The 25,455-nt window shown below is 47.6% G+C and overlaps 2 protein-coding genes across 2 annotated transcripts in view; one reads left to right on the forward strand and one right to left on the reverse strand.

The window, feature by feature from the left end:
- COL4A2 (collagen type IV alpha 2 chain) overlaps positions 1-2,831 on the reverse strand; it is a 177,742-nt gene extending 174,911 nt beyond the window's left edge. Inside the window, exons 1-3 of the mRNA XM_012751869.3 lie at positions 2,618-2,831; positions 2,203-2,295; positions 2,028-2,082 (exon numbers count right to left, since the gene is read on the reverse strand). Coding sequence (XP_012607323.1) covers positions 2,028-2,082; positions 2,203-2,246 — 99 coding nt within the window. The 5' untranslated portion in view covers positions 2,247-2,295; positions 2,618-2,831. The remainder of the gene's footprint in view (positions 1-2,027; positions 2,083-2,202; positions 2,296-2,617) is intronic.
- Positions 2,832-2,956: 125 nt separating this feature from the next.
- The window catches only part of COL4A1 (collagen type IV alpha 1 chain), a 142,937-nt gene continuing 120,438 nt past the window's right edge, over positions 2,957-25,455 (forward strand). Inside the window, exon 1 of the mRNA XM_012751870.2 lies at positions 2,957-3,191. Coding sequence (XP_012607324.1) covers positions 3,108-3,191 — 84 coding nt within the window. The 5' untranslated portion in view covers positions 2,957-3,107. The remainder of the gene's footprint in view (positions 3,192-25,455) is intronic.

The following is a 25,455-nucleotide window of genomic DNA, read 5'->3' on the forward strand; positions in this document are numbered from 1 at the left end:
ATTAATGTCTCTAGTAAAATGATTAAACAATTTATTCTTATTTGTAGATTTAGAATCTAAATCCCAAAGAAATAAAGTAAATTGGCAAGAGACCTCAGCAGCCTCTCAACCCAATATTCCAGCTCAATTTTTCCCCAACTTTGGCATCACATGGAAAATGCAGACTCCCAGGCTCCAGCTCAGAAAGTCCGACAGAAGGTCTGGGATGTAGACCAGAGGTCTGAATTTGTAACAAGACTTTCTTGGTGATTTGGCTCTGGGGGGTCCAAGGACTGTGCTTTGAAGAAGCTCTGTTGGGCAAAAATGTTCTTGGTCCCAGTCAAGGACCTAGAGTCAAAAGAGACTCAGGGTGAGTTTGCAGCATGACGAGGTATGGGGGGAGGGAGGAGTGCTGGGTGTCCAGGGACACGTGGCCCGGTAACAACCTGATGGGGATTCACTTCCTCCAAGGAGGGGAACCAAGGCCCAGGATTTATGAGATCAGGGCAGAGCCATGTTAAGTACCCAGTTCTTCTAACACAAAGCGCTTTCCACCAATTTTAGTATCAGTCCAGATAAGAGTTCCTGGGACTCTCGCCATCCTCAGGAATGGAAACTTCCATATTACAAAAGTGGCCCCAGGGGAAGAAGCAGTGTGGGCAAGAGCACAACCAGTGCACACACTAATGACACACACTGGTACTTTGTTGGGGTCTCCTCCTTCTGTGAGTGTGTGTGTGTTGCTTCAGGTGCACAAATCTGGGCCAAGTCTTACGTGTAATACAGGCATGTGCATAAGAACCCAAGTCATTAGGTTGGTTCGGTGGGCTGGTCCAAGCATCTAGATTCTGATCTTAAGTCAGTACTGGGGGAAGGAAGGAGAGACAGACCTGAACTTTAAGAAAACTTTGGTCTGGATGCTCTGGGCAAAGTCTCTGAGTTTTTCCTCTTACTTCCCAACCTGGGGCCTGAACCAGGGCAGAAAGCAGCAGAAAAGCAGAATTCCTTCTTTCCCAAGGGAGAGTAGCTCTTCCTCACTCACTACCTGTAAAATCCTTCTTTGTTTTACATCAGGACAGAACAATGTGAAGTTAACAGAATTTAAAGATAACCGCCAACATTCCCCCTTTGTCTCTGTGTGCGCGCCAGCAGGGTGGGACGTGGGGTGGGGTGGGGAGGGGAGATTCCCAGTGGCGCCCACCTAGCCAGAGGGTGCGGCCACCGGGTGGTCCATCAGACAGTTGACAGAGGTGGGGATGAGGACACCTTCGGGTCCCCTCCGTTTTCAGTCCCTGTTTAAACATTTGTGTCCTCAGCCAAGGAGACACACCAACCTATCGCACTTTAGCCACGGTCACACAAAGCGCCGTAGAAATGGCACCTGCTGTGTGAACAAAATGTGTGCAACCCACAGAGCAGGTACCAAGGACGACCCTGGCAGGGCGCCCTCCGTGGCGGGGGCTGGGGGCAGAGCTCGGCACACAGGGCCAGCGGCCATGCGGCCGGACCAGGCCGTGGGAGAACACGCGGGTTTTCTTCCAACGCGGGTTTCCTTCCATTGGTCCCTGGCGGGTGGGGCGGCGCTGATTGGCCCGCGCTCCCCCGCGCCCCACCCACTCGGAAAACCACAGTCCCCTCTGCCAATGGCAGCGCCTGGTCACCGGCCTCGCCGCCCCACAAAGACCCACCTCGCCCTCAGCCAAGCCTCGCGGCCCGGACCGGCGTTCCGCCCCCGCTGTCCGGGCTGCAGCTTTGCTCAAACGAAAGACAAGGATGCCTCAGGCTACGTTTTAAATTATCTGCTCGGGTGAAAAGCCGACGCCCGCAACGCCCGGGGTGGAAGCTGGGAAACCACGGGGAGGAGAGCGGGGGAGGTCCCTGGGGGAGAGCGAGCTTTCTTAGACCCTGGCCAGGTGGGCCGGGCCACTCGCACTCGCACTCGCACACGCACGGCGAGCGCCGGCCAAGCGCCTTCTCAGAGCCACTCGAGGGTCCCAGCGCCTCCCGGGCGCGAGAACGCGAGCCGTAGAACCGGAGCCGGGACTTACCGCCAAGGCGCTCTGGGCCAGGACCCCCACCGTCACGGTCCCCAGCAGCAGCCACCTGGTGCGAGAGGGAAGAACAGGGAGGTGAACGTGCAGGCCCCGGCTTGTCAATTCCTGAAAGTTACTCTGAAGGGCCCTTCCGCGCCGGCCCGCAGGGACAGGGCGGAAAGTCGCTTACCGCTGCAGGGCAGGGCCAGACGCGGCTCTCCGGTCTCTTCCCATGCTCCCGGGGCGGTCCCTCCACTCTCGGCTCCCGTCGGTCCCTCTCAGCCTGGAGGCGAGAGACAAAGCGGGTTTAGCAAAGGGGTGGGGAGGTAGAGCATCCTTGCCGCCAGTCTCTGGGTGCGGGGATCTCGCGGTGCGCCCTCGCTTCCTTGCAGGGGTGACCAGAGGGCAGTCCCAAGACGGGACAGAAAAAGGGGAGCCTTCGCATTAGGCCCCAGTTGGTGTTGCTCGCCGAGGCAGCTCGACCCCTTTTCCCCCAACCGCCGCCTCCCGTTCCCAACGAGAGCGCGCAGCCCCAGCCCGGGCAGGGCGCCCGGAGTCCTTGCCCTCGGGCCAGGGTCTTGGCGCTGCCTGGGGGTCGCTCTCACCTCGGGGCCCAGCTTCAGGGGCTGCCGCCCGCCCGCGGCACATCAGCAGTGCGGCGGGCCTCGCTGGGCTCCCTGGGCGCCGGCCTCAGGGGCCAGGACTCCCCTCCTGATCCTCCGCCCGGATCGGCGAGCGTGGGGGCGCAGGGATAGGGGCGCGGAAGTCTTCGGGTGCGCAGCGAAGAGCCCTGGAGTCCCTGCGCACTGCGGTCGCAATCTCCTGGCTGCGCGCTCCCGCCGCCCTTTACCAGAGCCCCAGGGTCCTCCCCTTTGAGGCACCGCCCGCTCACCGCCAAGGGGAGGGGCAGCGCCAACAAATTGGGGAGCTCCGCCGGCCGCGCTCAGGTCTCCGCTTGGAGTCGCCGCACCCGGGACGGTGCGCGGTGCTCACGCCCCGGCCTTTCAAGAGTGAGCTGCCCGCCGCGGGCCCCGCGCCACCCGCCGCAGTCCCCCGCGGCCCCCCGCCGTCCCCCGCCGCCCCGGGCCCGCCACCATGGGGCCGCGGCTCGGGGTCTGGCTGCTGCTGCTGCTCGCCGCCCTCCTGCTCCACGAGGAGCGCAGCCGGGCCGCTGCGAAGGTGAGTCCCCTGCGGGCTCCGCTCCCAGCGTCCCGCCCAGAGCCCCTCGCGCCAGGAGGAGCCCCTTTGTCCGGCACTCGGAGTCGCCCTCCTGTCAGGGGTCGCGTGTGGCATGGCCAGGTGCAGTGTCCGGACGGGGATCTGCTGATGATCCCTGTGGGCTGCGGTCGCGCATCCATTACGGAGGCTCCTTTGTTATGGTCTGGGTATGGGAGAGTTGGGGAAGTGCTCCGGGCCGGGGAAGAGGGGGAGAAGCTTAGCGCGCCCTGTGGCGGGTGAGGGTGCCCGGGAGTCGGCGGGATTTGAACCCGCATCACGGGGAGGCTCAGCCGCTGGGCGCCTTCACCTGCCCTGGGTGCGCGAGTGAGTTGGAGGCTAGAGCGGTGGACAGGCGCACCCTACGCTGCTCGGAGCCCCACACACATGTGTCTGCGAATCGCTCTGGGCGTGTTTCCCGTTGTTTGGAGGCTCTAGTGGCTGAGCCTGAACAGCTCTGGGCCCTTTGCCTGGAAACAGCTGTGTCTCTGCGTTCCCACGACTTCTCTGCTGCCCAGAGCGCGCTGCACAGCGGCAGTGGGCTCTTCTGTTTGTCTGGCTTACGGACGCCACCATCCCCGACTCGTTGCCTGTTATAAATATATTTAAAAAAATTATAACCACATTTATATTTGAGTGTGAAACCAAAGTGAAACTCCGTCTCATTGTTCCATGCGCAAATTGTTTTCCTAGTTTTCATTTCCTCTCGTTCTGTGCTTGCCCAGAGGAATCTGGGAGATCGGTTTGCAGGAGCTGAGGCTCCCAGCGCTGGACAGGCCTGGATGGACTGTTGTTGTTCTTTCCTTTTTTCTTCCCCTAAGAGAGAATAAAGACTTTAGCTGTTACTCAGTGCCATAGCCATGTAGTCTCAAAGGCCAAAAAGGTGTGGCTTCTAAACACATATTGCCCCCCCCACGCTTAAAAATGATTTTTGCTATTTGCCAGATTTCCCACACTTACTATTTTACGATTTTTTAAAATCTTGCATTTGATTTTCTTCTTTTTTGAAAAAAATTTTACATCGCTTCTGGTGAATGGTATTCACCAACTCCAGTCCGCTATCAGTTACAACTGTTCCATGCCAGAATTAACTGGTGGTGTTCTCACAGCTCAGGACTGAGAGCTGGTCTCCCTGATGGCAGCTCCTCGCTGGATATTAAAGGACTAGTGGTTACATCAGCAATTATCTTCAGGTTGTTTCTTCCAGGCCAGAGTCTCACCAAGCACCATGGCCAGTTATTTAAACACTCTTTGGTAATGATGACAAAATACTTTCAAAAGAGCAGGCTTGAGAACACTTATTTTGGCCTAGAAATACTGACCACAAGATTAAACTCTTGCAAGGCGAGATTGTTAAGTGGGGTGATGGCAAGGCAGAGAAAGTTCTCTGTTGGGAGATAGGAACTGCTGTTTGGATTTGGATTCCTGATTGATAATGTTAGCAAAGCAAAGCTAATTGTAAGAACGTTCAGGACTTTAGAGAGTGAGCCACTCACTTATGCAAACTGCTGTTCTTACCCGGAAAATGAAACTCATTAATGTTGAGTGTGAGATTATTTTACTTTACTGTAAATATTGTCTAAAGCCCAAGCACATTCCTAGCCACTGGCTTTGCTGTACCCCTGAAGGTGTCACAAAATGTTTTGAGAGATCCTGCATGTGGGTACTTCCTCTGAGCACCAGTTGACCTAATTGTCATTATACTACATCTCCCTGGGCTTAATTAGAGAGAGAAAAGTGATCAATATGCATATGACTTATGGGTATACAAGACAATTTATTTAAAAATTATATCTGGCTAACTTTTAAATCTGGCTCATTTTTTATGCCATCCTTATTTTTTGCTTACCTCCTTACAAAATCAGCTGTTAGGTACACCAAAACACCAAAATAACTTTAATATCAATCCAAGCAAAACATAATTTAGAAATAGAGTTTGAAGGACAAGATGGTGCAGATGTGTCATGTCCTAATTCAGAAGCCAGTGGGAAGGACTTTTGGCTCAGCTGCTCCTCTGGGTCCACTGAGTCACACTTTACTTGCATTTGCACATCCAAACCACCTACTGTGTGCCTGGCATGAATCATACTTATTTTTTTTTTCTATATGAAAATCAGTTTGATTCTGTATGTGGCCATATCTGCTGTGGTCATACTGTTTATTTAGTAGTGGATGGATTTTCTAAACCATTGATTTCATCCCATACAGAACCTATCCCTTACTCCTGCCCCGCTGCCCTCTCCAGCTTTTCTTTCTTAAGAAAGAGAGGAGGAATAGGGTGCAGGCCTGAGACAGAAATGTTCCTGCAGTCTCTATGATTGTGAGCATCTGCTCTTGGTCATGCACTTATACTGGGCCGAAAGAATCTTCCTTTAGCAGCCTTCAACCCCTTTTCCCTCTGGTTCTATATGATGCTTCTTAACAAATTATCTCTCAGGATCAGAAATATGAACTTTCCTCTAAGTGTGGTGATGCCTGTCCAGCAATACTATCACTTCCTGACTCTAAGTCACTACTCCTAGGACTGAAAGACCTAGAGCATAAGCTAAGTGAGAATTCCCATGCAAGAATGGACCACTTTCTACTGGAAATGCAATTTAGATGAGAAGGTTGATTTCTGTTAAGTCCCAACAAGAGTAACATCAACCAGCATGTCCAGAGTGATGTTGGTCCTCATGTTCTTTACATATGAAATTGGTTCAGAGTGCAGGGAAGCACCTTCAAGACCAACTAGAAGATACAAAGGACATGAACTAGGTGTGTATAAGTTTGGACTTTCCCAGAATTGTCAGTGTTGTAAATTGGTCACACATACACAGAAAGAGTGTGCTTTAGGGGCAAGAGGATTCTCAATTTTATGTCTGCTTTTAAGCAGATTTGGGGTGACTGGTTGAACCCTATGCCTCAGTTTCCCTGGAAGATCTTCCCCTTCTTCACATGGTCCCATTTGTTTCTTCCTTCATTCCACACATGCATCAGGACCATCTCCTTTATGCCATGCCTCCTGCCAAGGAGTGACCACCGCTCTGTCCCCACGCAGGTCACAGCCTGGTGAGAAATACTGAGAAAGAAATAGACAAAACCAGGGCTGGTGAATGCCACAATTAAGAGAAACAAGGCTTTAGGAACTCAGAGGAAACTTCTGAGAAGACATTCTACCTCTGAAATATGAGGAAGAAATGGGAACTATAAACCCAGCATATTATTTTCACATATTTATGGTATATTATATGCAGACGGCATGACAATTCTACCTGTCCTTTTTCAAGCCTAATGGTCTTTGCATTGAAAGATGACTCTAAAATTCCCTCTTAGCTGGACTTCGAACTCAGAGGGTAGAAAGGACTTAGGGCAAGGCCTAGGGGAAGAGTGGTCAGAAGAAGCTCCCAGCCCCACCTGAAGACCAGTGTGTGGTCCTGTCCCTTTTCTTGGAGGTGGTAGGTGCACTAGGATGTTTGGAAAGTGGCAGCATGGATGACTGACTCTAGGCAGGAGTGCCTTTAGGAACTGACCCAGAAAACCTACCCTCACTTGGGCAAAGCCATGAGGGAATTCTCAAAACTCTACATTATTCATTAACAAGTCTGCTGGCAGATTTCTGGGAACTGGTAAGGATGGTCATAGCAAATCCAGTTACTTAGTTAAGAGCTGGTAAAGATTCTGCAAACAAATGGAACCCACAAGTGACTCCCTAAACAAATCTTTTTAGACACCTGGAGGGCATCAAGAAGTGAGTAAATCACAACACTTGTTTTGATGAATTATACAATGTTTGTTATAACAATTGTTCCCGACATTGAAAAAGGATTAACCTCATTAAAATGTCTCGCAAGCAGATTTGGTATTCTGAGTTCTGGGGATAGAATAAGCTGAAGCACAATGGAAAGCCTAAAATGATATCATTAGAGCATTGTTCTTCCTGCTATTCTTAACCACTAAAAAATGTCAACTACAGAACAATACAAAAGAGGATTCCTACCATTCTTGTGCATACAATGGAGAGGGATATAAACCAGGACATGTTGTAAGGTTTCTTCTGAGGCATGTGTCACTGGAAGAATGACTTTGGGGCTAATACTTTTGTAGTCTGGGACACAGTGACCTGGTTCCCCTCAGCAGTGCCGGCCCTTATCTGGGATATGAGTCTATCCTAGTTTTATTTCTATATCTGGCTTCTCTCTTCTTTCTTCTTTGCATTCTCTTCTCTGCTCTCCCCACCTGGGATGTCTGCTGCATGACTCCTTGTCACTCCATGGGACATCTCACCATAGCTGTCCTGCTCTGATCTCCAACTGGGCACATAAGTTCAGAACTGAACTTGTCTTTCATGCAGGCTCAGTGGCCTTTCCAGTTCTGCCATTGTGATCGTTGGTGCCCGGAGCCTGGAGACCATGACTTTCCCTCCAGGACTCTCCTTCCCTCCCCCTTAACCTCCATGTCTGCCCAGTCACAGGTCTCTCACTGCTTCTTTCCTTGTGTTTCCCAGAGGCACCCTCAGCTTTCTCTTCCTGAGGCTCTGACCCCACCTCCAGGTCTCCTAGCTTAAGCCAGGATCACCACAAAAGCCATCTGCCCCACCCAACCTCCTCTCATCCCTTGTTCTCTGCACCTTGGGGGGCTCATTGTTTCCAGATACCTTCTTTGCAACCACACACTTGCTCTGCTCAGGATCTGCTGGTGGCCACTGGTGTCTACCCAAGGGCTTCCATCTCTTTGGCATGGCTTTGCGTACCCCTCAGGATGTGGCTCCATCGAATTTATCTGGCCTTGCTCCTCACTGTTCCTTGACACACAGCCTTGGAAATGTCAGGAAGGACCAGTCTATATTCCCAGAAGCCACTTTAGTTCTTCCTGCTCTCTCACCTGAAGCGTCTACTCTCCTTCCCTTTGCTTGCTGTCATTCTCTAGAATCTCTTAAGAGTAGCTCTCAGCTTGCACCTTTTCCATGCAATCTCCTCTAAAATCAGAGTTCTGTTGTAGAATATTGTCAAGTATCTATCTGCATTAAAAAATTTCAGCCTAAATTCCAGCCTAAATTTCAGTTCTAGTTCTGCCACTTGGTAGCAGTGTAATCTCTTTGAGTGTCGGTTTCCTGATACATAAAATTGGGATAATGACAGTGTTTAGGGGAACACTGTTGCATAGTGAGGTTGTGCATGTGAAGTCAGCACTCAAAGACATGCTGGTCGTGATTGCTGCTGCATGGGTTGGCATTGCATTGTCTCATGTATGTTGGTTCCAACAACCCCACCAATTATAAGATGTTTGAGGACATCTTCTTTTTAAAACACCCCTGCTATGTCTGGGAGAGTGCCTGACGCATAGGAGGAAATCATGACTTAATTCCTGGTAATTGGTTCTAAAGTTTCTGGCTGCCATGGGCTCAAGATGCCCTGAAGAGTTCTTGTGGGAGTTGCCTGCCACCTCACACCGCCAGCTCTGTTATTATTAGAAAACACAAAGGAGAATAATGCCAAATGAAGGTGTTTCCCCTTAAATTGGAATTTGGAGTAGATATTCCACCACAGACTAAACATGACTTGGAAACATATACAATGCTGAACTTTTTATGTAAATAGTTTATTCCGTGGTTTAGTAATACTCTTTGTAGAAGCTTTGCTAGATTTGGTTTTTAATCTGCACACTATAAAAACATTTTATTTTATCTGAGTTTTAAAGCTCACTTGCTTTGTGGTTAGGTAAAAGATAAATGCCAAGTGTCCAAAGCAGATATTCAAGTATATTTTCCATGCCACTTGGGCTTCTGTGCATCTCTTACTTGATGAAAGTGAAAGATCTAACCTCATCTTCCATGACTCTTGGAATGAGTATTTTGTTCAGAGTTTGGGAATTACTGTTGTTTATTACCAAATACATATCTTGGTGTACCATGGCCATTTCTTTCAGCAATGGCCACAGCAAGAGATGCTTCCTGTGAACTGGAAACATCCAATTTGATGTCAGTTGCTGTATTTCGCCAAATGCAGTGACAGTTGGGGAAGTCATTTGTATATTCACTCAGAGAGTGTAGCTGACTTAAATAAACATTGCCCAACTCCGCAGAATATCTGGAAACACAGGATTCTTGTATTCGACAATTAAAATGCTTTAAAATTTTTATTAAGTTTCTGCTTCAGAAAATTAAGATATTCCTTTATGAAAAACAAAACCCAGTGTTTCAAAAATGATTTCCACAGACTTTTCCCAACAGCCATTCCCACACCTAGAGATGAAGATTCAGAAGATAATGACAGTTAACAATGTGTGTCTTCATTCTTAAAAGATAACTCTCATATTTAGTACAGGGGGCATTTTTGAAGGTATCAGGTCAGTATTTGTTTCCTTTTTCAGTGTGTTACAGATAAACCCAAAGATAACTATTTTGGTATTTTTCCTTAATTTCTAGTTAAGAAATAATATTAACGTATAATCTAATCAGTGGGAGATTTGGCTACTACTTCTCTAAAATTACTTTATTTTTACATATGTTGTTTTTATAATATAAAAATCAAAATTTATTTTAAACTCCACAATTATCCTTTTATGTAAGCAATGACTTACTTTTGAGTACAGGAACATTTTTTTTATTTCATCCAAGAGCATCAGCTTTAAATTTTCTTTTTTAAATACAAGTAACTCTTTTTCCTAATCAGCTTTAATTTTTTAAGTTGTATTTTAGAATTTTTTAAAGACTACAATAGCATTTCAATGCTACAGAATTATTATGGAGTTGTGAGCAACATACTTGCTACAACCAGATTGAGGGACCCTGGCAAAAACAAAGTCTGTTTCTCTAGGAAGCTGTCATTAAAGGGTCAGACACACACACCACTGTTTGGAAAGACAATTGCAATGTTTCAAACACATCTAGAGAGGAGATAGTCCAGGGCCACACATGCTCTGCAGGAGGTGGCAGGTGTCACAGGTAAGCATGGGGCCCTGGTCTTCCTCATCTGTAAAGTGGGGCTGATACTGGCGCTCCCACATAGAGAACACTCGAGGACTAAATGAGCGAATGTGCTCACTTTGTGACAGGCACTGATCTGTTTGTTCAATTAAAGGCCAATTTGGAGGATTAATAGCAAAGCAATGATATCCTCAGGGCTTCCTGGGGTTGGAGAGGACCCCATGAGGATCACCCCCACCAGTAGTTGTCAAACGGGAGCTCACATCAGCTGGATAAAACCCCTCAGAGTTTCTGATCCAGGAGGTGCTGGGTGCACCTGAGAACCTGCATTTCTAACAGGAGAGGCTGATGCTGTGGGCCCAGAACCCAAGACCTGTCCATTCCCTTCCTTTTACGAGGTGGATGCAGACATGCCATGTTGGGGCATTGGGGCATTAAGATTGCGCTCAAATCGAAGCTGCACCGTTGTGTGTAAAATGGCCCTTACAGTTTGCGTTGTCTTTTTCTCTTGGTGCTTGCTGTTACTGCATGCGACAGTTCCAGCTCCAGCTGTGTGGTGCAATTCGGAAGGTCGGGAGGGGGTCCCAGAGCACCCATGTAGCCTGTCAGGAAGTGGATGCTCATGGATTAACTTTAAGAGGGCTTGGCTGGCGGGAAGTGAGTGCAGCTGATGCCAGGGCAAAGCTGGCCCTCTCTGGCCCTTGGCACTTCTGGAGTTGGGACACAAGGTTTCTCCTGACTGATGTACTTTTTAAGGCAGAGTTTTGCCATGTTTAGTGGCAAAACTTCAAGGGACACACTGTCGAGGACGGGCAGAGCCCAGTGGGGCTCTTGGTGCTGGACACCCAGGCGAGAGGCCTCGGCCACTCGCTGCCGAGGAATTTCTGTTTTATATCTCTTACCACCAAACCATTTCCTGGAGATTAAAGACCATTTGAGGTTAGTGGTTTAAAATAACTACTAAATTTTGGTCAGGAAATGACCTATAAAATGAAGATAAACTTGCCAAAGCAGGAAAATGGGTCAGTGATGGGAAAAAATACCATCCCCGGTATGGTTAGTTTAGCTCCTGGATCAGATTTATTTTGGATAAATACACAACCCTGGTCCAGAATCAATACTATCCCCTAAAAAACTGGGGGTGGCACAGTTCCCATCGTGTGGGGTATGCAGCAGCTGTCTTCCTGACTTACCATTGGTAGCTTATCTCTAGCAAACATTTTTTTGCCTGTGAACATTATGCTAACGCCAGATGATTTTTATCCATTGTTAAAGCCAGTCTGACCAAATAGCCATTGGGTGCCTTGATAGTAATTAGATTTTGTTTTCCCAAATATTTGAAAATAATAGCATTGTTTTTCTTTATTCTGGAATTCAGGCTTTTGAAACTTTCTTTTAAAAACCTATAATTAATACTTTTTAATTATTTCTTGTTGACCACAGATATTTTCTCTTCTTTCATGGAGGTTATCATCCATTAATATATAATGAGATAATTGATTTTTCTCTTGACTAGATCATTCATTTAAAACATACATAACTTTGGGCATTGTTTTAGGTTGGAAGCCAAATTTGTAACCAAAGGGCCATTTTTTTTTTATATGAGTGAAAATAAAACAAATAAGGCTAGGAATTCACATAAACACAAAGTCATAGATTGATAGATAGCTCAGTATCTCACTCTGGCATTTACAATCTGTTCAATAAATATGTGTTGGGCACTCATTCTGTGTTGGAAAATATGCAAGTGGTTAGAATTGTTCTTATACTTTTTATTCTAATACAGGCCCAAGTTAAAGTAGGGATAATTTTAATAATATGATAGATGCTATACTGAAAAATTAACACTCACACTGTTCTCTTTTGGCCCCCAAAGCTTTTCATTTCGTTTCTGAAACTCTAAGAAGAGCATCATACAATTGCAAACTCTGGAGCCAGATGAGATGAGATGAATTCTTGATTTACCAGCAACTAGCTGTTTGACCTTGGGCGATCTTCTTAACCACTCCGTGCCTCAGTTTATTCATCTGTAAATTAGGGATAATAATATATTCTTTTATGGGTTTGTCATGAAGATAGTACACATGCGATAATAGGATAATACTCGCAAAGCATACCAGTGACTGCCGTATTTTAAGATTTGATATTGTGAAATAGAGTTGGTCTTCCTCTAATTTACTGGCACGTAACTCCTAAAATCCTTGGAATTTCCAAAGTGTTAAGTGTCTTTTGTGTGCTAATGAGTTGACTATGGGCTGGGCTGGTCACTGGAAAGAACAAGGCAGGATTAGAGTGTGGAGACTTTGGGCTCCACCCCTCAACCTCCAGGGAGGGGAGAAGGGCTGAAAGTTAAGCTGATCACCCATGGCCATTGATTTAATCAATCATGACTGCATAATAACACATCCATAACAACCCCAAAAGACTGGGGTCTGGGAGCTTCCAGATAGTGTGGTGCTCCCAGACAGGGCATGGCGGCTCCGGCCCCTCCCCTGTACTTCTCCTCAGGCATCCATCCGTATCCTTTGTATAATAACAATATGCTGCATAGTAAACCAGTAAACGTAAGTGGCTCCCCGAGTTCTGTGAGTCTTCCTAGCAAATTAGTAAAACCCAAGGAGGGGGTCATAGAGATCCCAGTTTGTAGCCCATGGGCAGAAAAATAGGTGTCGTAGGGTCTGAAGTGGGGGCTGTTTTGCGGGACTGAGCCCTCCGACTGGGATGTGACGACTGGGATGTGACACCGTCTCCAGGTAGGTGGAGGCAGAATGAAATTGAGGAAACCCCGCTGGTGTCCAGAAGAATCGCCATGTGGGGAAGCCAGCCGCACATCTGGTGTCAGAAGCTTGTTGTGAGAACAGATAAAACACTTTTTCCTCTCTTTGTCTTCAGATAAGAGTTCAATAAATGTTAGCTTTTATTATTGATTATATTATATTAGATATTCATATGTAAATAAAACTATGAAGGCTGAAAAATATCTTTCTTTACTGCTACTTTACTTTTTAAAATGAGATAAGCTTCTTGGATAATCTACAAAATATTGGGATTATAATGGTATTTGATCGATTGAATATGTTTTTATTGCTTAATTTTTTAGGGCACAATTCTGTCCCTAAAGTATTCCAAGACACAAAACTGGGCCTTGAAGCATGACAAGGATAAAATCAGCAAAAGCAAACGGAAATGAGATGCATTGCAGTGATTTTGTGTAGGAAAAGGCAGCATCACCATTAATGGGGAAAGGGTGGCAGTTTAATAGGACCTTGTGAAAATGGGAATCCTTTGGAGACCTTTCTCCCTGACCTTGGTCCCGTGAGAAGGAGCAGCGCGGAAGGCAGCAGGCTGGAGCTCACGCAGCTTTGGCGTGGGCGCGGGCGGTGGGCGCCGTCCCCCAGAGCTTGCTGTGGCGTTGGAGGGCTGCATCTCTCTCTAGCTGCTTCTCTGTGGGGCGCCATGGAGGCTTCCAGGCTTGTACACATTTACAGCCTAGATCCATTTTAGAATTCAGCTGAGGGTGAGGTCAGAAAGCCATTTAGTGGGAGAGCCTAGGAGGAAAATCTAAGCAAGCTGACAGATTAAGGGTGTTTATCTGTTAAAAAGCCTAAAAATGGGCTAGTCACAGACAACTTGATAAAGAGTCTTTCTGCAAAAGTCTGTACATATCTTAGGGAAATGAGTCTGATTTGTACATTTTTAGATTGAAATTAGTATTTATAGGACATTATGGCTTTTGTATATTAAGTGTGTTCAACAAGCATAGCTGTCATCAAACCTCATAGATGAAATTATATATACATAATATATGTACACCGTGTATATGTTTCATTCATGTAAGAAATAGTATTCATTTTTCCATGGAATAAATATTCATTGCACACCCACTATGTCCCAGGCACTGTTCTAGGCTTGGTGACTAACAGAAAAGAAATTGCTGCCCTCAACGATTAGCTATGGAATTAATACAAACAAATTATCACATTGAACTAGAAATTATTTAAAAAGACGTACCTCTGCTGTTTAGGGATGGCTCATCCTCAGAAATTGGCGTCATTAAAAGAGTTGTGACTCTAAGGTAGATGATTGGAGTCCTTTGCAGCATATAGTGTCTACTTTGTGTCTCTAAAGTACATTTGTGAGACTCACCGACATTCAGAATTGTTCCGTTTTTAGAAATTTTGTAATATGATGGCTGTCCACAAAGTATCCAGCCACTGTTAATATAGGGAGAACGGTATACATGGCTGGATACTTTCCCGACAGCCCCCGTATCTCAAGAGTGGGAAAGGAGTCAGCCTGGTTCTCCTCTCTGCCCTGGGAATTAGGCAGCGGTAGCCCTGGGAAGCACAACTTGGACTTAGGGTGGGTGAAGGAAGCCATCGCATGTGGAAATACCAGATGTAGGATGGGAGGGAGACTTCGGAAAGCAAATGTCTTTCTCCAGTGTGCGTGACTTCCAGGCATTTCGATGAGGATGGTGTGTGTCACAACAATAATGGTGCAAGAATATTGTCCTTTGCCTTAAGATTGCGATGCTCTTTGGCCATGTTGGCAGGACCCTGTGTGAGGAGGCTGGAGGCAGAGTGAGGAGGTGCTTTTGTAATCAGCAGGACACACCCCAGGACCTCTGCCCCACCCCACTTCTCCGGACACAGTTGCCATGCTGCCCTGGCCATGGAACCGCACCCTTGGGACAGACTGTTGCAATCTTGGTACTGCAGCACTGAGGAATTTCGAGCTGGATTCCCGCAGCTCAACAGTCACTTGCACCTGGAGTGGTTCTGCTCACAATTAGCACTTGAGCCCTTTTCTGCAAGTCAAAATTGGAGTCTTGTATCAAGGACCAGGACTTCCCGGGTTATCTTGGCAAAAGAAATCTAATTTGTGAGTTAGGGATGACTAAATCAGAAACATGAAGACAACTTGCTGTGGAAATGCTCAGTGGTTTACAAAAGAAAACGCAGGTCAAAGTTGTTGGCAAATTGTCCTGGATAATTGGTACTCTGCGTTCGACAGTATCCTGCAACGGTGGAAAGCTATTAATAAGGGGAAAGATATAAGGTAAAAATCTCTGATGAAACGTGCTATGTTAGACTCTTTTTGGTGAGAAATAATTGTAGAAATGATCCTTAATTTGATTCCTTAATTGGCGATTGATTCTCTTAAGACAATGCCACGCTTCTGACACAAGTTATTCTAGTCCTGTATGGGATGTACCTGTGCCACTAGAGTGACTGCAGTATTTACTTGAAAACTGTGCTTGGAAAAGCAAAATAGTTAGGGTGAGTTTCTCATTATTATTAGCTTTCCAAGTAGATGCAGCAGCCTCTAGCTTGCACAGCCTTTTACCTACTCTTCTCACAGTTAGAGCGATGGCACTAGTGAGAGTCACCGGCTTTCAGCTTTTGCAGCCTGAAGTTCTTTAGATGCAACAGTTTTACACACCTTTGGTCTTTTAAGCTTTGGGACTTTGCTAATTTGCATGGATGGGCCAAGCCCCCACACCCTACTGTGGCCTTTGGGTGGTGGATGAAGCTTTCCTGCAAGGCGACCTCAGATGGAATTCAGCATTTGTCATTAGCTGAAGGAGAGTGACCGCAGGTACTTTCAGGGGATGTTCTGGGGAAGTGGTCTAGGTCAGAATTGAGTGGGGGGTTTTTTGTTTGTTTGTTTTTGTTTTTTTAATAACAACTGATTTCTTTCTCCACTATCCCAAAGTTTACTTATGAGTATGAAGTGTGACATATTTAGCTATTAAGTGATATAAATTACCCAGCTGCTACCATTGCATGCTGGTGATAACCCTGGACACGCAGGGGTTCCCCTGATCCTACACGGAGTTAGCTGTCTTGACGGTCCACTGATCCTGCCTGGCTGCCAGTAATCATCTGAGTTCCTGTCTCTCTTCCATACCCAGGGGTCACGCAGGTGGAACTGCTGAGGCCAGGGGCTTGGAGCCCTGGGTGAGCAAACTGCATGAAGGGCACGTAGGGGAGCAAGAGGAGAATCTAACCAACTTCCAGGCAACGTCTTCCTGGCATTTCATCCCTGTGTCTCATGATTAAAAGAAATTAAGGATGAAAGATGGTTTGGAGTAGCCATTTCCAAATTAGATAGATATGAAAGGTTGAGATCAAGAAACTATAGTCTAGATCACAGCATGGCCTCTTTTTTGGGGGTACATGAACCCTTTGTCATATACAAATTTTTACGAGTCTATATGCACAAGAGCATTTTTAAGGAGGCAATGCCTGGAACTTTTATCACCTTCTCAAGGAGATGTATGTCACATAACATTGGTCTGGAGAGTTTTGGTAGCCGATTTTTATAGGAAGATCTGTTGAAAAACATTTACCAAGGAAGAAGCCCCTGCATTTGGCAGTTGATAGGAATACAGCTAAATTTGGCAATGGCTTGAAGCATTGGCTCTCAGCGGCAGGCAGGATGCAGGCACTTCTGAGGGTGGTGGGAAAGTCGGTCAAGGAAGACCGTCTTGGCAAGCATCAGTCTTTTTGTGTGGATGGAATGTTTGTCATCTTCCCTCTTACTGCCTTTGCGTGTGTGCGAGCCCCATCTTCTCAGCTGGATTGCAATGTCCTTTTCCACGCCCTGCAGCGTCCAGCATGGTATCTGAGCATCCTTATGTAGAATCTATGTTCAGTAAGTATCTGTTGATTGACGAGTTTGTTGCCAAGGCCTTGCTAGAAAATCTGGAGATGCGGCTAGAATTCATTCCTCTGCAGCTGGCAGAACCTGGTAGTTGCCCTCACTTAAAGAACCCAGGTGGGAGCTCTTGAAGTGGGAAAGCGGAGAGGAAGAAACCACCAAAGACGCTGTCTGGTCACAGGAGAAATGTTTCCGCAAACACAAGTGAGAGTGTCTTGACGGAGAGGTGCAGCGGGCGGCCGGCGGCCGGTTCTGTGCTCTGCACATTTACTGAGGGTGGGTGCCCCCGGCACTCCCAGCGGTGCCCTCACGTGGTTGGTGGCTTCCGTGGACAGCCCACTGAGGAGATGGCGTGGCTGAGGCTCCCCGCCCGTCCCCACCCCGTCTTAGAAGCGTACAGTAAGTGCTCAGGTGCGGAGAGACGCTGAGGAAAGGAAAAGACAGAATCGAGCCTTTGGAAGGATTTGGTGTAAAATGTAAAGATGGCCAAAGAGACAAATGGATTGTAACTCCTCGAGCTACTTGGCAACAGTGAACTTGTCCTAGGCAGTGGGTCTGTGACACGGCTTCAGGTCAGGAAGGGGACGCCTCCAGTGTGCTGGGGCAGGGTAGGCGGGAGACAGTGATTGTGTGGAGCAGAAGGGCCAGCGTGGCGCCAAGGTCTCTGTGTGCCTGCCCAGCTGGCCGCAGCCCAGGGCAACCCCTCCCACCATGTTACCAGGTCTGTGCCTGTCCAGGTGCACAGGGACCTGCTCCTGTGAGGAGCTCGGTCACCCTTCCGCATCTGCATGGATATTGCCTGCCGTTGTCCCCTGGCCACTCCTACCTAGCGAGGGAGACTGGCACTGTGCCCAAGGTCACTGGCAGGATGAACCTGAAGATGACAGCAAAAAACAGTGGAGTCCTGATGGACTAGCAGGGGAGATGAGCGTTTGCGATGCGGGTGGGGTCAATGAGCCAGAGGCGACTCCAGAAGGGAGTGGTGGGTGGGGGTGAGCACTGCAGAGGGCTGCAGGGTGGGTGGGCACAGCGCCGTGGGCTTCGGGAGGTTTTGGGAGTCAGTGAGCACAGGAATGGAGCCGGAGTCCAGGGGAAGGAAGGAAAGGAATGCCCTGGCTTACGTTGCCTTTTAAGGGAAACAGTGTAGTGTGAGCATGTGGGCCGTTTAGATGTTCCGATTAAGAGGGTAAATCATCAAAGAAATTATGCCTTGGACAAAAAACTTAAACAGTACACTGACATTTTAATGATACAACAGTGAATGCTACCTAGATTGCGTTTCCTCCGAGGAGCGGGGTGAGAGCTGTTAGCTCACGTGGGGCTCACAGGTGCACGTGTGGGTAGGCGTAGTCACACCTGTGGTCAGACCCAAAACATGAACTTTAAAAGGCCTTCAACTAGGCTGGGATGAAGTGGGGAAAAATATCACAAAACCTGTTCAGCAGCATGTCCAAATCCCTGGACGTGGAACAGGAGCTCCCAGCCCCCTCCACTGAAGGTCTAGGCCCCTTGTGTTCATCATTTACGGGTGGTTCCCGGCCTTGGGGCATGTCACTAACCTGTCCAGGATTTTACACAAGGGCATGGAAGAGATGAGAATGGAAAACTAGTGTGTTAAGCTCAAATTGTCAAAGTTAATTAATGCTTATTATTTTCTTTCAAATGACATTCACATTTCTGTGATTTTTAATTTTTATCTGTGCAAAGACAATACCTACACTAAATTGACATAGTGAAGTGGGAACAATTGTGTTGGTTGGTCTACCTTGTGCTTAATCCTTAATCAGACAGATTTTGGCTGCAAGAGATAAAATCTTGCCTATCTCTCGAACCATGCACTTGTCTAAGAGTGGCAGCAGGACTCGTACACATTTTCCTATTTCGCCAGCATGGTCAAAGGTGAATTTTCAGTCTCCTAACATTTCAAGGCTGCAGGCGGGCTTCTTGAGTCCTCAGCTGCTCTTTTCCAAGTATGGAAATAGTTTGCACGTCCTGTGCTGCAGGTGTTGCAGCTCCTACATTAGTCCCTTAAAGGAAACTGTTCTCTTGGAAACACCTGTGTTGTGTTCTATATGCACTTCCTACTTGTAAATAGCTCAGAAGCGTGTCTGGTTTTCAACTTCACTTCCTTGAGCTCCCAGCCAACTGTCCCTGTGCAAGGCCATCCTGGTGCACGATGCCCAAGGACACACAGGCTTCGCTCCTGGTATCACAGCAGGGCGAGCTGTCTGCTCAAGTGACAGTTCACAATGCCCAGCCCTCTGACCTCTGGAGAAGAGTTCAGTGAATACAATAAGAACCCAAAATGTAAACTCTCCTCATTTTGTTCCATGTTCCAATGGAAAAACCAAGCTTTGGCCCTGGCGATGGTTTCTTGTTTGGAGAGGAAACTGGGCACTTCACAAAGATACGGTCTTAAGAGGACTGCATCCTTTGTAGACATGGAGCAGGGGCATGTAGATTTGCAGCTGCACGTGACAATTTAGTCTAGTGTCTGGCGTGGCTGGACTTGGGCTTTGGGGTGGGGACCGCAGGCTATGTGGCTTGCAGCTGAGATGGCACGAGAGCCTAAAGGAATTCTGTTACTATGGTTGAATGGCCGGACAGAAGCAAGACGTGCAGTAGGAAGAGTACACCCCATTATGTCCGTTGCCTTAGTCATTGGCCTTGCAGCCCTTCCATTTACACCAGGGGCCACCCGGCGCTCCCTCTCCTCTTCCTAGGTGGGTGGCCTGTGTGTGAAGAAAGATACAAGACATGCGGTACCTCGGCCTCTCTCCACCCTTAGCCTTCATTTTTCCAAATGCCACTCCTGAATTTTCTGGAGTTTTGTGTTGTTTCCAAACTTGTTTCAAAGAAGAGCTTTGAACTAATATTGTAAGATGCAAAGTGGAATTCTTCCCAGAAACACACTCTGTTTAACTCTCTCCGTGCAGAGTGGAGGTGCCAAGCAGCTGAGACAGTTGTATGTGTCCCTCCGGGCATCTGCTCTGTACCCCAGCTGACTGTCTTATGGCCACAGCCCTGTTTTCTGGGGACTGTTCCTCCTTTCCCAGCTGCATTTCCTGGAATAACCTGCCTCTGCCTCTCTCCCGCCCCCACCACCTTGCCCATCCTCACCCTTGGCTCGGGATGCTGTGCACAGGCCTGGCCCTGACATCCCACCCTTCCTGCCATGGTCACTTCTCCTCTTGGCCTCCAGCCTTCCTGGTCTGCCCTGCAGCCTCCCCCAGGAGCTTCAGGGTGTCCAGACTCCTTCGTGGTAAGGAACTGGATGGTTGTCTGCATGGTCTTGGCCCCACGACCCCATTTCTCCTCCAGTGTCAGGTGAAGGAGATGTAACTGGCTTTGGCTTTTCCTGTCTGTGTTGTCGGGACCTCTGAGCCACGGCTGTGCTCAGCCTGGTCACCCTCCCCTCCCCACGGCTGCTTTCCCATAGGTCATTCCTGTCTCCAGGCCTTGCCTTCCTTCCAAACCCCGCCAGACGCCTCTCTCACTCATGCCAGGGGGTCGATGTTAGCACCTTTGGCCTCTGTGCTAGAAGAGTCTGGGGCAAAATTTAAATTGGGCACCATTCACAGAGTCTAGCACAAGGCTTGGGACAGAGGATGTGGTCATCCAATGACAGCTTTGTTGGTCAGAGTTCTCAGAGAAACTGAACACACACACATGTGCATGCGCACACACGCACATATAAAGAGACTTTTTATAAGGAACTGACTGAAAGGATTATGGAGGCAGCCAAGTCCCATAGTCTGCCCTCTGCAAGCTGCAGACCCAGGAAAGCCGAAGGTGTGCTTTGAAGGCCCGAGGGCCAGAGAGCCAGTGGTGTGGATCCCATCTGAGCCTGAAGGCCTGAGAGCCCGCAGCTCTGAGGGGCAGAGAGGACCAATGTCCCAGCTCGACCGTCAGGGAAACCTCTTGGTTTCATTCAGGCTGTCAGTGGTGGGCGAGACCAGCCACACTGGGGAGGGTGTCTGCTTTACTCAGAAACACCCGCACAGACACACCCAGAAGGGACGTTTAACCAGATATCTGGGCATCCCTCGGCCCGGTCAAGTGGACACATAAAATTGACAGTCACGGCAGCTTAGCAAAGGGCTGTTTCCTTCTAACGGGATCGCTCTGACCCAGCCTTTCCCGGAGGACAGCGTGGTCTCCTGGAGAACAAGTGGACAGCAAGTATGAGCTACAGCCACGGGCTGGGTCTTCTTCCCAGATGTCCAGGGCACGGTGGTCTCCTCGGCGCTCGCCTTACTGCCCTGCGTCCGTGGATACACTGCCCAGCCCGTGCATGGCCCTTTGCATACCAAGAGGAGGGTGGAGCTGTATTTCTGCTCCTTAAAAAGGCCTTTTCCCGAGAAAACCAGTTATGGAGAGTGTTTGTTTGATCCCTCCCTGCCGAATTAGATCCCAACAAAATCTGGCTGGACCTGTGTTAGGAAGTTTGTATGCATTAATAATGTGCCACCCTCCCACGTATTTTACACAAAGAAATTAGTAAGAAAGATGGCTTTCTACTCCTACGTTCTAGAAGGGTGTAACTTAGATTTTTCTACTCCCTAAGGGACTGGAGGCTAATATTAAGATATCATGTTGACTTTTCAAGACAATAAACCAAAAGACCTCTGTGGCCTCCAAATCTAACTTGTTGATTTCAGGTTTATGTCCCTAGCCCCAAAATCAGCAAGTATAATTTGGAAGCTGCAGGGATTGCATTAGTCAGATGTCAGAGACCTATTTGTGGCTTGTGGATTACCAAATTCCGAATTTGGGCTTTACTCCCGTTTTAGCTTTGCTTGGGGCAGATGTTTAAGTCACAGAGATACTGAGAACCTCCATGGGGGGTGGGGGGGAACAAGTGAAATTCAGCCACTTCTTTTCAGACGATTCTCCCGGGGGTGAGCACATCACGTCCAGGCTTGAAATCCGGAGCTCTGTGTGTGTACCTGGCTGCGGCAGCCAGACGGACAGGTGTGAGGATGAGCTCCGTAGCCTGCAGAGACCACAGGCATCGGCCCTCTGCACCCTTCTCCCTCGGACTTGGGGGCACATATGGTGCCCATGTGCAAGTGGGAGGGGCGATTAGGGAAGACACGTTTCTAGAACTCTGCTTCCTGGCCGATCTGAGAGGTGCTTCAGAAGAAGGTGCGAGGTGCTCCCCTGGGCAGATGTGGCTCTGAAGGCTGGGTTTCATCCCCACCTACCTGGCCCCCAGGTGTGCTCCGTTCTCTGTGGCCAAGGAGAGCCTTCCCAACTGCACTTCCCATCCTGCCAACACGTAATGACTCTGCCAGCCAACTGCAGTGACGAGAGCCTTCAGGTCCTTGAGAAGTAACCCCACAGGTGCCACCCAGTGCTGCTGTCCAAGGCCACCCTAACCTGGCCTGAGTCCTGGCTCAGTCTATTGGTCATGTGTATGGTGTCCCCAGGTGAACCCACAGATGGCAGGCAGTGTTTGAGGGGAGCTTCTACGTGTATGTGAATGTGCATGTGTGTGTGCATGAGTGTGAGTGTGTATGTGTGGCCTGTATGTACATGCATGTGTGTGCATGAGGGAATGTAAGAATGCATCTGCACATGTGCATGTCTGTATGCACATGCACCTGTGTGTGGGCAGCTGCACGTGTGTGCGGGTAGTGCGTGTGTGCGGGTAGTGCGTGTGTGCGGGTAGTGCGTGTGTGTGTGTGTGTGTGTGTGGGCAGCTGCACCTGTGTGTGGGCAGCTGCACGTGCGTGTGGGTAGTGCGTGTGTGCGGGTAGTGCGTGTGTGTGTGTGGGCAGCTGCACGTGTGTGTGGGTGGTGCGTGTGTGCCTGTGGGTGCCCAGACACCCTAGCCCTTCCTGTTGTGTTGTTCCTGCTGGTTATTGAGTTTACATGATGGCTCGGGCGTAGTTCACATTCTTATCTCTCTATGGAATCAACATAAACACATTTCACTTTTGGCTTTGCTTTCTATTAGATATCAAAAATGAATGTATGATTTAAAAACTAGCTGCTGATGTAAAATCTGCTAGTCTGCATCATTCTTTATTTTCTCCAGTCTGTCTCCCTGAAATCTGGTTGATAACTCATCTTCTCTGAACATACCATATCATTTGATAACATGAAGAATCATGTAATTACTCTGCAGCCTCTGTCTTTCCCATGAAAAAGAACATCCCCTTCAAACTGAAACCAACAGATTAAATATGGTAAAAAAAAAAAAAAAGAACTAAATCATAAGCAAGGTAAAGAGAGAGAAAGACACCATTTAACCCTTAAAACTGGTTCAAATCCTTATGCCTGGAGCAGAGTGGGCTAGAAGTGACCGGATCACTGTCTGTCATCTTTGATTTGAAACGTCGAGAGGTGTGGGAAGGCTGGAGATGGGCAATCTCCTGATTGTTAAAATAGAACAAAACTGAATTACAGAAATGACACATCAGTGAACTTGACATTCACCACCACACTCCCAGATGGATTTTTTGGCAAGAAACTTGTGAATGCTTAGACAAAGAGCTTTTGGGCCCTGGAAGCCAACACAGGTGCCCAAAGACAGGTCAGGAGCATAAGTAGATGTAGCAGGTCTTGCTCTGGGCAGGTAGAGCATTTAGGTGACACCAAGTCGTGGCATAGACCCCATTCTTAGAGGCCCAGGGCGTGGGACCTGCAGTTACCTGAGAACACTCTGCTCAACGACCGTGGCAGGGCCTCAAAATTCTCCCAATTCAGAGCTCCTGGCAGTCACTCTTGACTGGTGGGAGTTGACCCTTGAGTTGAAACCTGCTTGCCATTGCTAATCTGAAGGATTTGCCTTGGAAGTGAGCATGGAGTGACTTGGATGGGGCAGCCATGCTCAAGAAGCCCCAGTAGGAATGAAGATGGAGTGAAGGTGACACAGGTGAACAGGCTGGATTGCATGGCATATGTGGGAAAGCAATGCTATCAAGTTAGCATATGGCATATGGCACAGTTATGTGCGTTCTACTCCACATCTGTTACCTGCAGTCTGTGCCATGAGAGAGTCAGGTGGGCAGTCTTATTGCTATTTTATTGATGAGAAAACAGAATCTCAAGTATTTTTCCAGCTAGTATTCAAGCTCAGGTCCATCTGACTCCAAGATCATAATGTCATCAATGGTATTGTACTGTGTCTCCAGCATGGTGAGGAATTACAACAGAAGGAGGAATGTCAAACTGTAAATGTTTCATGTATTAGAAACCAGAGAGCCCCTGGTGATTTGTGACCAGGGGAATATGCTGGTGAAAATCTCCTTTAAGAAAGACTGGCTGGGTGACACTGGGCAGGCTAGGGGGATGAGCCACAGCCAGGAAAATCACCATGGGGGGGCTATTGTATTTCAGGCACAGGCTGATTCAGACCCTAACAGGGAAGGTGGCCAAGGGAATGGGGAGGAAATAGTAGATGTTAGGGGCCTCTTGCAGAAAGCATCAGCACAGCTGCATGCTGACTCTGACCCTGTGAAGGGCAAAAGAAGCTGATGGGTCGATTAAGTTCACTAACACGTAGAGGGAACATGACATTCCTGACAGATTGGTAAACTTGCCTTACCGTGAGAAAATAAGAAGACTCTTCTCTTTTGTTAAGATTCTTTGGCTGAGAGTAACTAATTGTTCCAGAAAGTAGAGATTTTGATCAAGAATATGGTGATTTGGGTCTACTCAAGTCTTGACTACTTAGTCTTCTTGAATACTCAATTTACAGATTTTTGATAAAATTGAGTTTCCATAGGAACCCATGTGGTAAAAATCTAGGCTTCCCACTATTTTTTTCTTTTAAACTTCCATCTCTACATTACAGCAGGTGATCACTTACTCTTCTTTGATTGCAATTTCCGAAACAATCTGGTTGTTTTTGGCCTCCTGCAAATCTGGGTTTTCCTTTGGCCATTCTCAAGGGGCTAAAGGATTAACTAATGTTTATAACATATTTTGAAATAATGTCATAAAATGTCCTTCAAGGAGCATTTTATGAAATAATGTCATAAAATGTCCTTCATGTCCTTTTTGGAACATTGAAAACGCTCCATATTTCTGTTTCTCACATTTTGTTTTGGGAAATAACACTTCCAGCTGTAGGAGATGGGGGTCACCCTTTCCGAAGTCTTGTCATCGCATAGCAATGTTGCTTCTTCCAGCTGTTATCCCCAGAGAAGGGGGTTGGAGAGAGCGTCCCACATGTTTGGTGGTGACACAAGCCAACCAATGGTGTCAAGGATGTTGTCGAGGTCTCTCGCCAAAGGATGTTCTGTTTACTGAAAAAGTTTAGAGCAGGACAGTTGTTTTTAAGTCCAAGTGGCTCAAAAATGGGACACATATTTGGGGTGGGAAGAAAAGCCCTCTTTTTTACTGATCCAAAAGGGCTGGGTTACTCCCGAGGCAAAGGGAGCCTGACATGGCAATCTAAATAGATAATTGAATAGAGAAAGAAACCTTCAGCCAGATTTTGGGCATATTTTATAAAGGACATTTATTAGAACAAATAATAAAAGGCTCAAATTCAAATTTTTATATTCATGTATTATCAACATGGTTAGAAGTTCTCAGAATAGGAGCAAGATGAGAGAGGCTTACTAGAATATTTCGAAAGGGGATTTTTAGAGGTAACTTTCTTTTAAAACCAGCACACCAAATTTGGTTTTGCAGACGTAG

Source organism: Microcebus murinus, chromosome 13 (genome assembly GCF_040939455.1).
Source record: "Microcebus murinus isolate Inina chromosome 13, M.murinus_Inina_mat1.0, whole genome shotgun sequence".
Lineage (NCBI taxonomy): Eukaryota > Metazoa > Chordata > Mammalia > Primates > Cheirogaleidae > Microcebus > Microcebus murinus.